A 15,211-nucleotide genomic window follows, 5' to 3' on the forward strand; every position below is an offset into this window, starting at 1 on the left:
TCCTCACTATTTACGACACCACCAATTTTTGTGTCATCTACAAACTTACTGATCATACCTCCTATATTCACGTCTAAATCATTAATGTACACTACAAACAGCAAGGGTCCCAGCAACGAACCCTGTTGTACACCACTGGTCACAGGCTTTCACTCGCAAAAACAACCCTCGACCATCACTCTCTGCCTCCTACCACTAAGCCAATTTTTGATCCAATTTGCCAAATTGCCCTGGTGTAGTAAAACGTCACAAGTTGCTTCACAGGAACAAATTTGACACCAAACTGCATTATGGGTTATTAGGGCAGATGGTCAAAGATGTAGATTTTAAGGGGGTTCTTAAACAAGGAAAGACAGGCAGAGAGATTTAGGGAGGGAATTCCAGAGCTTAGGGCCTTGGAAAATGAAGGCACAGTTGTCAATAGTAGAGTGATTAAAATTGGGGATGTACAAGAGGCCAGAGTTAGAGGAATGCAAATATCCCGCAGGGGGGAGGGCTGAGGAAAACAAAGATGAGAATTTTAAAAATGGGAACCAATGTAGGTTAGTCAGCAGAGGGTGATGGGTGAACAGGACTTGGTGCGAGTTAGGATACAAGCAGCAGAGTTTTGGATGAGCTTGATCTTATGGAGGATGGAAGACGTGAAGCCTGCTAGGAGTGCATTGGAATAGTCAAGTCTAAAGGTAAAAAAGGCACGGAGGGTTTTTAACAGTTAATGAGCAGAGACGGGGCAGAGTCGGGCGATGTTACCAAGATGGAAATAGGTGGTCTTAATGATGGCGTGAATCTGTAATTGGAAGCTCATCCCGAGGTCAAATATAGCACCAATGTTGCAAACAGCCTGGTTCAGCCTGACAGTTGCCAGGGAGAGGGATTGAGTTGGTAGCTGGGGAGAAAAGTTGTAGTGGGGACTGAAGACAATGACGACGGTTTTCCCAATATTTAGGAGGAGGAAATTTCTGCTGATGCAGTACTGGATGTAGGACAAGCAATCTGACAACTTAGAGACGCTAGAGGAGTCGAGAAAAATGGTGATGAGGTAGAAATGGGTATCATCAGCGTACCTGTGGAACCTGATGTGTTTTTGGATGATGTCGCTAAGAGGCAGGCAGCATGTAGATGAGAAATAGGACGGAGCCAAGGATAGATCCTTGGGGGACACCAGAGGTAATGGTGGACAAGCGGGAAGAGAAGCCATTGATTCTCTGGCTATGACTGGATAGAAAAGAATAAAACCAGGCAGTCCTATCAGGATGGGCAATGGAGGAGAGGCGTTCGAGGAGAATAGTGTGGTCAACACCTTCAAAGGCTGCAGACAGGTTGAGAAAGAAGAGGATGGATAATTTGCCATGGTCGCAGTCACATAGGATGTCCTTTATGACTTTGATGACAGCCATTTCAGTACTGTGGCAGGGGGCAGAAACGTGATTGGAGGGATTCCAACATGGAACTTGGGGACGGAAGGGTATGGATGTGTGAGGCAACAGGATGTTCAAGGACTTGAGAGGGAAGGGAGTTTGGAGATGGGGCAGATGTTTGCAAGGACAGAGAGGTCAAGGGTTTTTATTTTTGAGGTGATGACCAACATACACTCATTTTTTTCTGAAGTGCGTGGCCCCCTTAATTTTTTTTTGCAGCTGTGCACATGCGGTAACTTTAAGGGACTGGTTTGTGCATGGCCACTTTCTGGTTGCTGTGCAGCCATACAGCTTAGAGGGAACAATGGTGATGACAGCAGATTTGAAGGGAGGAGGTCAGTACTCTGAGGAGAGAGAACAGTTAACAATATCAGCTAATGTGGGCCAGGAAGGGAAGTTGGATTGTCAACAGTTCAGTGGGAAGCAGAAGAGCCTTCTCAGTGTCAGACCAATCAGGTACAACTGTGTTTGCACTGATAATCAACTGTTCTCTCTTGTTTAAAAGCATTGGAGAGAATACTGGTCATGTGTCGTAAAATGCCTTGGAAGTGGGTAGGAACAAGCCTGCTGCAGCAGTGAATAGAAATAGTATTATCCAACTACACATATGGCACATTGTCCTGTGCTGTGGTTTTGAATAGATTTTAGGGCTATTCTTCTCTCCAATGAATTGATTAGACAAAAGTTAAAAATCACCTTATGTAAGTAAGCGTCTCCTCAACCTCAACAATACTATTGTCCTCCATTGTCCAGCTCTATGGAACTACCCTTGCATGGTTTTATTGCTACCTATCCAAATGTAGCTAACATCTCTTCCCTCGCTTGCATGGCCGCTACGGAAGGCATGAAAGTTCGATGAAAGGTCATCGACCTGAAACATTAATTCAGTTTCTCTCGCCACAGATGCTGCCAGACCTGCTGAGTATTTCCAGCATTTTCTGTTTTTCTGGAAGTCCCATCCTTGGCCTTTTACTCTTTATTACCTGATGCCCTCCATCAACACAGGGCTAGTTTCCCCATGTATACTGATGATACCTAACTTTACCTCAACCACTTCCATATTGTCAGACATCAGGTCATGGATGAACCACAACTTCCTCAACCTTATTTGCACATGTGAAGTGTCCACAACTGCTTCTGATGCAGGCTCATGACACTTTTTTTTTGCCGAAAACAATATGGTGGGTGCTACACTTTGAGCTTGTCACAGGTGTGCACTTCCTGCCTTCCATATTGAAGGCTGAGACAATTTAGTGCCCAAAATACAGAAACTTCTCAATCGAATTTCTAAGCCCTTACCTTTAAACTCCATTTTTTTGTCCCACCATTACTGTCAGAGCTTTCTTCTGCATTGCCTTACTGTCTGGGACTCCCTGCATATCTCCTTTCGACTTATCTATCTTTAAAAACCCATTTTTTGATCAAGCTATTAACTATCTTTTCTAATCATTCCTCTCTAGCTCAGTGCCCTTTTCCTCATAAATTTCTATTTTGAGAGGTACCTTCGGACACTTTTTTTCTACCAAAGGTGCTATATAAATGCAAATTATTGGAGACCAGGTGTTTTCTCTGCTGCTCCCTTGCAGATACCCGTCCCAATCAAGGGGCCAAGAATGTTTATCAATGTTAACTTGAGTATAGGGGAGCCAGCCAGAGGGCCACTTAGCTCCAGATCTCATTACAGCCTCAGTCTTGGTCAGCCATGGACAAAAAGAGCTGAATTCCAGAGGTGAGGTGAGTGAATGCCCTTGACATCAAGGCAGCATTTGACTGAGTATGACATCAAGGAGTCCTAGAAAAGTTGAATTCAATGGGAATCGGGGGGAAAACTTTCCACTTGCCAGAGTCATAGATACCACAAAGGAAGATGGTTGTAGTTGTTGGAGACCAATGATCTCAGCCCCAGGACATCACTGCAGTAGTTCCTCAGGGTAGTGACCTAGGCCCAACCATCTTCAGCTGCATCAATGACCTTTCCTCCATCATAAGATCAGAAGTGGTGATATCCATGGATGATTGCAGTGTTCAGTACCATTTGCAACCCCTCATATACTGAAGCAATCCACGCCCGCATGCAGAAAGCCCTGAACAACATTCAGGCTTGGGCTGAGAAGTGGCAAGTAACATTCACGCCTCACAACTGCCAGGCAATGATCACTTCCAAGAGAATCTAACCATCTCCCCTTGACGTTCAACAGCATTACCATCACTGAATCTCCCATCGACAACACCATAGCGAGTTATCATTGAACAGGAACTGAACTGGACCAGTCATATAAATACTGTGGCTGCAAGAGCAGGCTAGAAGCTAGGAATTCTGTGGCGAGTAATTCACCTCCTGTCTCCCCAGTGCCTGTCCACCATCTACAAGGCATAAGTCAGGAGTGTGATGGAATACTCTCCACTTGCCTGGATGGGTGCAGCTCCAACAACACACAAGACGCTTGACACCATCCAGGACAAAGCAGCCTGGTTGATTGGCACCCCCTCCACCACTTTACACTTTCACTCCCACCACCACTGGCAGACAATGGCAGCAGTGTGTACCATCGGCAAGACAGAATCATAGAATAGTTACAGCAGAGAAGGCAGCCATTCTGCCCATCATATCTGTGTCGGCTCTCTGCAAGAGCAACTCACCTAGTCCCACTCCCCTGCCTTCTCCCCATAGCCCTGCAAATCTTTTCTCTTCTAATAATTATCCAGTTCCTTTTCGAAGGCCTCAATTGAATCTGCCTCCACCACAATCTCAGGCAGTGTAATCCAGATCCTAACCACTCGCTGCGCAAAAAAGTTTTTCATCACGTTGCTGTTTCTTCTTTTGCTGATCACTTTAAATTGGTGTCCTCTGGTTCTGGATTTTTTAGCCAATAGGAACAGTTTTTCCCTATCTACTCTGTTCAGATCCCTCGTGATTTTGAGCACTCCATCCAATTTCCTCAATCTTCTCTTCTCCAAGGAGAACAGTCCCAGCTTCTCCAAACCATCCACGTAATTGAAGTCCTTCATCCCTGGAACCATTCTTGGGAATCTTTACTGCACCCTCTTTAATGCCTTCACATCCTTCCCAAAGTGTGGTGCCCAGAACTGGACACAATACTCCAGTTGAGGCCAAACCAGTGTTCTATGCAGGTTTATCACACTTTCCTTTTTCTTGCACTCCATGCTTCTATTTATAAAGCTCAGGATCCCACATGCTTTATTCACCACTTTCTCAACCTGCTCTCCAACTTTTAATGAATTGTGCACATATACTACTAAGCCCCTCTGTTCCTGCACCCCCTTTAGAATTGTACCCTGTAATTTATATGGCCGTGCCTCGTTCTTCCTACCAAAATGCATCACTTCACACTTTTCTGCATTAAATTTCATCTGTTACTAGTCCACCCATTCCTTAGCCTGTCTATGTCCTCTTGAAGTTTATCACTATCCTCTGGTCCAGTTCTGGGAACCACACTTTAGGAAGAATGTTAAGGCATGTCTACATCCTATTGAGGTTTATCGCTATCCTCGTCATAGTTCACAATACTTCCAAGTCCTCAAATTTTGAAATTATGCCCTGTAGGCACAAGTCCAGATCATTAGTATATATCAAGTAAAACTGACCCCTGGGGAACCCCACTATATACCTTCCTCCAGTGAGAAAAACAACCGGTCACAACTTTTTTTAATTTGTTCATGGGATGTGGGCATCGCTGGCTTGGCCAACATTTATTGCCCATCCCAAATTGTCCTCAAGAAGGTGCTGGTGAGATGCCTTCTTGAACCGCTGCAGTCCTTGGGGTGTAGGTACACCAACAGTGCAGTTGGGAAGGGAGTTCCAGGATTTTGACCCAGCGACATTGGAGGAATGGCAATATAGTTCCAAGTCAGGATGTTCTGTGGCTTGGAGGGGAATTTGTAGGTGGTGGTGTTCCCATGCATCTGCTGCCCTTGGCCTTCTGGGTGGTAGAGGTCACGGGTTTGGAAAGTGCTGTTGAAGGGGCCTTGGTGAGTTGCTGCAGTGCATCGTGTAGATAGTACACACTGCTGCCACTGTGCGTCAGTGGTGAAGGGAGTGAATGTTGAAGGTGGTGGATCAAGCAGGCTGCTTTGTCCTGGATGGTGACGAGCTTCTTGAGTGTTGTTGGAGCCGTACTCATCCAGGCAAGTGGAGAGTATTCTATCACACACCTGACTTGTAGATGGTGGGCAGACATTGGGGAGTCAGGTGAGTTACTATCGCAGAATTCCCAGCCTCTGACCTGCTCTTGTAGCCACAGTATTTATATGGCTGGTCCAGTTCAGTTTCCAGTCAATGATAACCCCAGGATGTTGATAGTGGGGGATTCAGCGATGGCAATGCCATTGAACATCAAGGGGAGATGGTTAGATTCTCTCGTGTTGGAGATGGTCATTGCCTGGCACTCGTGCGGCAAGAATGCTACTTGCCACTTATCAGCCCAAGCATGTATGTTGTCCAGGTCTTGCTGCATTTGGACACAGGCAGCTTCAGTATCTGAGGAGTCACGAATGGTACAGAATGTTGTGCAATCATCAGCGAACATCCCCACTTCTGACCTTATGATGGAGGGAAGGTCATTGATGAAGTAGCTGAAGATGGTTGGGTGTAGGACACTACCCTGAGGAACTCCTGCAGTGATGTCCTGGGACTGAGATAATTGGCCTCCAATACTCATAACCATCTTCCTTTGTGTGAGGTATGACTCCAACCAGCAGAGAGTTTTCCCCCGATTCCCATTGATTCCAGTTTTGGCTCCTTGATGCCATACTCAGTCAAATGCAGCCTTGATGTCAAGGGCTGTCACTCTCACCTCACCTCTGGAGTTCAGCTCTTTTTGTGAAGGAATATAGGCATAATAGGCTTAATTAAGTAGAATTTGGAAATAGGTAGTGTACTATGCCTTTAGAGTTAAAGATTGAATAAATGGTTAGTATTCAGAGCTCACTGAAGTTCCCCTTTAAGATGGTAGAGTTAAACATTTCAAAGTCTCTGTTAGAATAGAATCTCTGTTACCAGGGACTTGGAAGATAAACACAAACATTGAAATATCCTGTGTGACCTCAGTAAGAGGTAGCAATAAAACTTAATTGGTTTATGGGGTTGTTGTTCAGACAGGTCGGCTCTGGAAGTTGCTGTGGGTACCATGGAAAGGTAATTAACAATAAATGGAATGTACTCACAGGAACAAGAGAGGTCAGGTAAACACAATTATGAACACTTTGACCAGATAAAAGCTCACAAACTGCAAATTCCAGTAAAACATTAAATTACAGATATATATTTTAAAAGGGAACACAGAAAAGTCACATCGAATGCAAAAGTCAGATGACACCTGAGAAATAGTATAAAAATACAAGGTTCTGCAGTAGATGCTTAGGAGTGTTGGATCCTCAAACAACACTTCTCATCCCATGCCTTATTCGGGGATTTAAGGCACAAGTTTACTTTAAATTTTGATAGATATTCTGGATATTCTAAGATAATTTTTCTGTAACATTAGCAAGGTTAAACTTATGAATTCTATGTTAGAAATAAGAATATGTGTTACATCTCTCAGTAATGTTTGATATTGTGATATAGAACAAAGAACAAAGAACAGTACAGCACAGGAACAGGCCATTCGGCCCTCCAAGCCTGCGCCGATCTTGATGCCTGCCGAAACTAACACCTTCTGCACTTCCGGGGCCCATATCCCTCTATTCCCTTCCTATTCATATATTTGTCAAGATGTCTCTTAAACGTCGCTATCTGCTTCCACCACCTCCACTGGCAGCAAGTTCCAGGCGCTCACCACCCTCTGTGTAAAAAACTTGCCTCGCACATCCCCTCTAAACTTTGCCCCTCGCACCTTAAACCTATGTCCCCTAGTAACTGACTCTTCCACCCTGGGAAAAAGCTTCTGACTATCCACTCTGTCCATGCCGCTCATAACTTTGTAAACCTCTATCATGTCGCCCCTCCACCTCCGTCGTTCCAGTGAAAACAATCCGAGTTTTTCCAACCTCTCCTCATAGCTAACGCCCTCCAGACCAGGCAACATCCTGGTAAACCTCCTCTGTACCCTCTCCAAAGCCTCCACATCCTTCTGGTAGTGTGGCGACCAGAATTGCACGTAATATTCTAAGTGTGGCCTAACTAAGGTTCTGAACAGCTGCAACATGACTTGCCAATTTTTATACTCTATGCCCCGACCGATGAAGGCAAGCATGCCGTATGCCTTCTTGACTACCTTATCCACCTGCGTTGTCATTTTCAGTGACCTGTGGACCTGTACGCCCAGATCTCTCTGCCTGTCAATACTCCTAAGGGTTCTGCCATTTACTGTATACCTCCCACCTGCATTGGACCTTCCAAAATGCATTACCTCACATTTGTCCGGATTAAACTCCATCTGCCATTTCTCCGCCCAAGTCTCCAACTGATCTATATCCTGCTGTATCCTCTGACAATCCTCAACACTATCCGCAACTCCACCAACCTTTGTGTCGTCCGCAAACTTACTAATCAGACCAGCTACATTTTCCTCCAAATCATTTATATATACTACAAACAGCAAAGGTCCCAGCACTGATCCCTGCGGAACACCACTAGTCACATCCGTCCATTCAGAAAAACACCCATCCACTGTTATCCTCTGTCTTCTGTGACTGAGCCAGTTCTGTATCCATCTTGCCAGCTCACCTCTGATCCCGTGTGACTTCACCTTTTGCACCAGTCTGCCATGCGGGACCTTGTCAAAGGCTTTACTAAAGTCCATATAGACAACATCCACCGCCCTTCCCTCATCAATCATCTTCCTCACTTCCTCAAAAAAGTCAATCAAATTAGTAAGACACGACCTCCCCTTCATAAAACCATGCTGTCTCTCGCTCATAAGCTTGTTTGTTTCCAAATGGGAGCAAATCCTGTCCCGAAGAATCCTCTCTAATAGTTTCCCTACCACTGACGTAAGGCTCACCGGCCTATAATTTCCTGGATTATCCTTACCACCCTTCTTAAACAAAGGAACAACATTGGCTATTCTCCAGTCCTCTGGGACCTCACCTGTAGCCAATGAGGATGCAAAGATTTCTGTCAAGGCCCCAGCAATTTCTTCCCTTGCCTCCCTCAGTATTCTAGGGTAGATCCCATCAGGCCCTGGGGACTTATCGACCTTAATGCTTTGCAAGACATCCAACACCTCCTCCTTTTTGATAATGAGATGACTGAGACTATCTGCACTCCCTTCCCTAGGCTCATCATCCACCAAGTCCTTCTCCTTGGTGAATACTGATGCAAAGTACTCATTTAGCACCTCACCCATTTCCTCTGGATCCACGCATAGATTCCCATCTCTGTCCTTGAGTGGGCCAACCCTTTCCCTGGTTACCCTCTTGCTCTTTATATATGTATAAAAAGCCTTGGGATTTTCCTTAATCCTGTTTGCCAATGACTTTTCATGACCCCTTTTAGCCCTCCTAACTCCTTGCTTAAGTTCCTTCCTACTGTCTTTATATTCCTCAAGTGCTTCATCTGTTCCTAGCCTTCCAGCCCTTACGAATGCTTCCTTTTTCTTTTTGACTAGGCTCACAATATCCCGTGTTATCCAAGCTTCCCGAAACTTGGCAAACTTGTCTTTCTTCCTCACAGGAACATGCTGGTCCTGGATTCTAATCAGCTGACGTTTGAAAGACTCCCACATGTCAGATGTTGATTTACCCTCAAACAGCCGCCCCCAATCTAAATTCTTCAGTTCCTGCCTAATATTGTTATAATTAGCCCACCCCCAATTTAGTATCTTCACCCGAGGACTTTTTTTTTTCTTTGGCCTCCTTATCTCGAGAGACAATGGATAAGCGCCTGGAGGTGGTCAGTGGTTTGTGGAGCAGCGCCTGGAGTGGCTATAAAAGCCAATTCTAGAGTGACAGGCTCTTCCACAGGTGCTGCAGAAAAATTTGATTGTCGGGGCTGTCACACAGTTGGCTCTTCCCTTGCGCCTCTGTCTTTTTTCCTGCCAACTGCTAAATCTCTTCGACTCGCCACACTTTAGCCCCGCCTTTATGGCTGTCCACCAGCTCTGGCGATCGCTGGCAACTGACTCCCACGACTTGTGATCAATGTCACAGGATTTCATGTCGCGTTTGCAGACATCTTTAAAGCGGAGACATGGACGGCCGACGGGTCTGATACCAGTGGCGAGCTCGCTGTACAATGTGTCTTTGGGGATCCTGCCATCTTCCATGCATCTCACATGGCCAAACCGTCTCAGCGCCGCTGACTCAGTAGTGTGTGTAAGCTGGGGATGTTGGCCGCCTCGAGGACTTCTGTGTTGGGAGATACGGTCCTGCCATCTGATGCCAAGTATTCTCCAGAGGCAGCGAAGATGGAATGAATTGAGACGTCGCTCTTGGCTGACATACGTTGTCCAGGCCTCGCTGCAATAGAGCAAGGTACTGAGGACACAGGCTTGATACACTCGGACTTTTGTGTTCCGTGTCAGTGCGCCATTTTCCCACACTCTCTTGGCCAGTCTGGACATAGCAGTGGAAGCCTTTCCCATGCGCTTGTTGATTTCTGCATCTAGAGACAGGTTACTGGTGATAGTTGAGCCTAGGTAGGTGAACTCTTGAACCACTTCCAGAGCGTGGTCGCCAATATTGATGGATGGAGCATTTCTGACGTCCTGTTCCATGATGTTCGTTTTCTTGAGGCTGATGCTTAGGCCAAATTCATTGCAGGCAGCTGCAATCCTGTCGATGAGACTCTGCAGGCACTCTTCGGTGTGAGATGTTAAAACAGCATCGTCAGCAAAGAGGAGTTCCCTGATGAGGACTTTCCGTACTTTGGACTTCGCTCTTAGATGGGCAAGGTTGAACAACCTGCCACCTGATCTTGTGTGGAGGAAAGTTTCTTCTTCCGAGGACTTGAACGCATGTGAAAGCAGTAGGGAGAAGAAAATCCCAAAAAGTGTGGGTGTGAGAACACAGCCCTGTTTCACGCCACTCAGGATAGGAAAGGGGTCTGATGAGGAGCCACCATGTTGAATTGTGCCTTTTATATTGTCATGGAATGAGGTGATGATACTTAGTAGCTTTGATGGGCATCCAATCCTTTCTAGTAGTCTGAAGAGACCACGTCTGCTGACGAGGTCAAAGGCTTTGGTGAGATCAATGAAAGCAATGTCGAGGGGCATCTGTTGTTCACGGCATTTCTCCTGTATCTGACGAAGGGAGAACAGCATGTCAACTGTCGATCTCTCTGCACGAAAGCCACACTGTGCCTCAGGGTAGACGCGCTCGGCCAGCTTCTGGAGCCTGTTTAGAGCGACTCGAGCGAAGACTTTCCCCACTATGCTGAGCAGAGAGATTCCACGGTAGTTGTTGCAGTCACCACGGTCACCTTTGTTTTTGTAGAGGGTGATGATATTGGCATCGCGCATGTCCTGAGGTACTGCTCCCTCATCCCAGCACAGGCATAGCAGTTCATGTAGTGCTGAGAGTATGGCAGGCTTGGAACTCTTGATTATTTCAGGGGTAATGCTGTCCTTCCCAGGGGCTTTTCCGCTGGCTAGAGAATCAATGGCATCACTGAGTTCCGATTTGGTTGGCTGTTTGTCCAGCTCATCCATGACTAGTAGAGGCTGGGCTGCCTTGAGGGCAGTCTCAGTGACAACATTCTCCCTGGAGTACAATTCTAGGTAGTGCTCAACCCAGCGGTCCATTTGTTTGCATTGGTCAGTGATTATGTCCCCTGATTTAGATTTGAGGGAAGGGGCGATCTTCTTGATGGTTGGCCCAAGAGCTCTCTTAATGCCATCATACTTTCCTCTGATGTTTCCGGTGTCTGAGGCCAGCTGAATATGACTGCATAGGTGGTGGTCAGAGATGGTCAGCAAGAGGTTTACTTGCCCTGATAGCTCTCCTAATCTTGGCACAAGGCCCCAGGTGTCAGTAAGGAGGACATTGCAGGGTCGACAGGGCTGGGTTTGCCGTTGTTGCTTCCAGTGCCTCGGTCGATGCCTGGTGGTCCGTCCAGTTTCATTCCTTTTCTTAGACTTTGTAGTGGTTTGATACAACGGAGTGGCTTGCTAGGCCATTTCAGAGGGTATTTAAAAGTCAACCATATTGCTGTGGGTTTGGAGTCATATTTAGACCAGACCAGGTAAGGCAGATTTCCTTCCTTAAAGGACATTAGCGAACCAGATGGGTTTTTAACAACTATTGACAATGGTTTCATGGTCACCAATAGCTTTTTAATTCCAGATTTATTAAAGTGAATTCAAATTTCACCATCTGCCAAGGTGGGATTTGAACCCATGCCCCCAGACCATTAGCCTGGACATCTGGATTACTAGTCCAGTGACATTACCACTATGCCACCACCTCCTAACCTCTGTTTCCTCTCACTCAGCCAATTTCATATCCATGCTGCTACTGTCCCTTTTATTCTATGGGCTGTAACTTTGCTGACAATCCTGCTGTGTGGCACTTTATCAAATGCCTTTTGGAAGTCCACGTACCCACATCACCCTCATCGACCCTCTCGTTACCTCGTCACAAAACTCAAGCAAGTTAGCTAAACAAGTTTTGCACTGTCCTTATACCCTTCTTTTCCCCAACACGGGTGTAACATTTGCAATTCTACAGTCCTCTGGCACCACACCTATACCGTAGGAGAATTGTAAGATTATGGCCAGTGCCTCTGTAATTTCCACCCTTCTTTCCCTCAGTATCCTTGGATGCATCTTATCTGGTCCTGGTATCAACTTTAAGTACAGCCAGCCAATCTAATACCTCCTCTTGGCAACGCACCAAGGCTCCTTCGACAGCACCGTCTAAACCCACGACCTCTACCATCTAAGGCGACAAGGACAGCAGATAGATGGGACCACCACCACCTGCAAGTTCCCCTCCAACCACACTATCCTGAATTAGAATTATATTGTCAGTCCTTCACTGCTGCTGGGTCAAAAACCTGGAATGCCCTTCCTAACAGTACTGTGGGTGTACCTACACAATATGGACCTTCTTTTCAAGGGCAATTAGGGATGGGCAACAAATGTTGGCTTTTCCAGCAATGCTCACATCTCAGAAACGAATAAAAATGCCTGCTCAGTGTTGGTTACATAAAGATTTAGGGTCCAGAAAAATGGATGCTATCAGACTTAAGCATAATATATCTTTACAAGACTCCTTGAATTCAGCAAAGAAAATATTCAAAACAGTGTGCATAAACAGGCGTAGCTGGACAATGTGCTAATAATGAATTACATGCACTGTAGACCTGTTACATTAGCATAATGTAACTATTACATCAAAGTCAAAGAAAAAAAAATAGCTGATTTGGTACAAATACTTAATTGGAATAGGAACACTATACCAATTTTTATTTGCTATTATTTTAAACCGCACATTTCAAGTGAGAAACAAACAGTACATGAAACTGCAGAGAATCACTCTTCAATAGTAATTACTATCTTAATGTGAGTATACTTCTGAAGCAAATTTGTATTACATGCATAGGAATGACCACAAATTGTTACATCTTCACTCATATTACATTTCACACAACATTCAGTGCTAACAAATGTCTCAGAATTTCACTGGAATTACCAGTTAACTTCAACTTTCCCTCAGTTAAAGCAAGTAGACTAGATCTACAATTTAATGTTCTTTTCCCTCCTCTTACCCTAAGGCATCAATTTAAAGTGTCATTATCTAAAACTCATCAGTAAATTCTCCAATGACTACATCATGTCTTTTCGTAGTTCTTGTCCAAGTATTTCTACATCGGAAGAGCTTTGAAAGGTGAAGTTATGATATGATATACCAATTGCAGGACAAAACAAATATCACTACACAGAGCATTCATCACAAATTCACCCAAGAAAACTATTTTGTTTGAAGTATAATGTACTCTCACATGCTTTTTATTTATATTTACAAATCAATTAGGTCTAGCATATTAGTAACAATTGCAATCAGCTGATTATAGCTGATATTTAGATTCATCAAAATTTGTCTTTTTTTAAAACACAAAAGAGTATTTGTATATCTGGCTTAGACCAAGTTTAATAGGTGCTGCGATTCAAAGGATTTACAGGTTATCTCGATATGTGTGTGTATGTAGGTAGCTAGGTGATGCAACACACTGACTTGTCAATCAGGTTGTGCATCAAAGAAAATTCACTGTAAAGGCAGGGAAACCTCCATCATTACACACCTCGAATTCTAATTGATTGATCAATTAAGTGCAAATTCAAGGTTGTAAAGTCTAAAATGTAAAAGCGACACAATGGGTTAGACTCTACTTTTTCATCTTTGATACCCATGTTAAATTTTAGCCCAGAACGATGAGTGATATTTCTGGCAGCTGAATATGAATGAGTTTGGATAATCTCCATTCAGTTCCTAGAATGTAGGGGAACACAGCAAAAGACTTGATTTGACAATTTCAAGAGACCCTCAGTTCATTAAGCAATATGCAAAAGGATCAGACTGTGCAGTGGTGGCTGGTCTTCCAAGATTGGCAAGAAGTAGAGAGGACTATACTTTACCTCAAACTTCTACACTTGACGTAGGAGTGCTTGATGAAAAGAAAAAAATTGTTACCTAATTTTTTGTGGAAACTTGAATTGTAATTGTATTTTTAAAAATCATGTTAAGTTCTTAGGGTTAACCTCAATTCTTCCCGTGTAAATCTGCACACAGAGTCTTGTACACTACTGCTATTACAGGTGGATAGGTAAGCACTAACACACCATGATGTTACACACAAAAGACTATAGATTATAAACACAAACAGATCAGCGACAGCCACAAGACAGTTTTTAAAGGATTAGGTCAATTTTCCATCACTCTACACGTTCCAAGAGACACATCATCCAAACTCCCAGCCTTTGGGATTGGCTATTCTCTGGCTTGATCCACATTTTTCAGAGGAATTCATCATTATATTTGTTACAAATTGTGACGGGATGACTTCATAAAAGCAGACACATCGAGATCATGGCCATTGTTGCACTGTTCCCATAAGGCCTACAAAAAGTAGAAAGTGAGTTAGGTTGCTGTAAGGCATGCTGTTTCAACATTTAAAACTGTTAAATCTTAGTTGCGATGATACAGGATCAAATGTGTATTAAATGATGTACAGACTTTGTTTTTCAGAAAATAAGTAAAAATAGAATGCAGTTTGAGTGCACAAACAGGCTACTATTTGTAACCCAAATAGTTTTCTCTACTTCAATCACATACAGAGGGTTTAACTTTAAATTAAACAAAATACCTGATAGTGTTTCAGGGAAAATTATGTGCAGAAGTATTTATAATTCTCATGTACCTCCCTCCACTTAAAAATTTTATTTATAAAGTATTATTCTGGATGCCACAAACGTGCTCACTATGTAACAGACTATTTCGCTGAGGACATGTATACATCATTCCAGAAGGCAACTCCAAAGCAAAGTTTTTAGTTTGGAACCAATCGAGTACCATAATGTTATTTTGTGAAATAAATTGTAAAGCCAGATTCTCGCCATGGGTAGGATTACAGAAAAATGCAACAGCCAACCAGTAATCAAATATAAAATAAAAACAAGAAATGCTGGAAATACTCAGCAGGTCTGGCAGCATCTGTGGAGAGAGAAGCAGAGTTAACATTTCAGGTCTGTTTCAGTTCTGAAGGGTCACTGACCTGAAACGTTAACTCTGCTTCTCTCTCCACAGATGCTGCCAGACCTGCTGAGTATTTCCAGCATTTCTTGTTTTTCACATTTCCAGCATCTGCAGTATTTTGCAGTAATCAAATACAC

The 15,211-nt window shown here is 44.1% G+C and overlaps 1 protein-coding gene across 6 annotated transcripts in view; it reads right to left on the reverse strand.

The window, feature by feature from the left end:
• Positions 1–12,756: 12,756 nt before the first annotated feature.
• The window catches only part of ttk (ttk protein kinase), an 80,224-nt gene continuing 77,769 nt past the window's right edge, over positions 12,757–15,211 (reverse strand). For all 6 annotated transcript variants that reach the window (XM_068026732.1, XM_068026699.1, XM_068026716.1 and 3 more), the window contains one exon: positions 12,757–14,438. In XM_068026732.1, coding sequence (XP_067882833.1) covers positions 14,361–14,438 — 78 coding nt within the window. In that variant the 3' untranslated portion in view covers positions 12,757–14,360. The remainder of the gene's footprint in view (positions 14,439–15,211) is intronic.

Source organism: Heterodontus francisci, chromosome 3, assembly GCF_036365525.1.
Source record: "Heterodontus francisci isolate sHetFra1 chromosome 3, sHetFra1.hap1, whole genome shotgun sequence".
Classification (NCBI taxonomy): Eukaryota; Metazoa; Chordata; class Chondrichthyes; order Heterodontiformes; family Heterodontidae; genus Heterodontus; species Heterodontus francisci.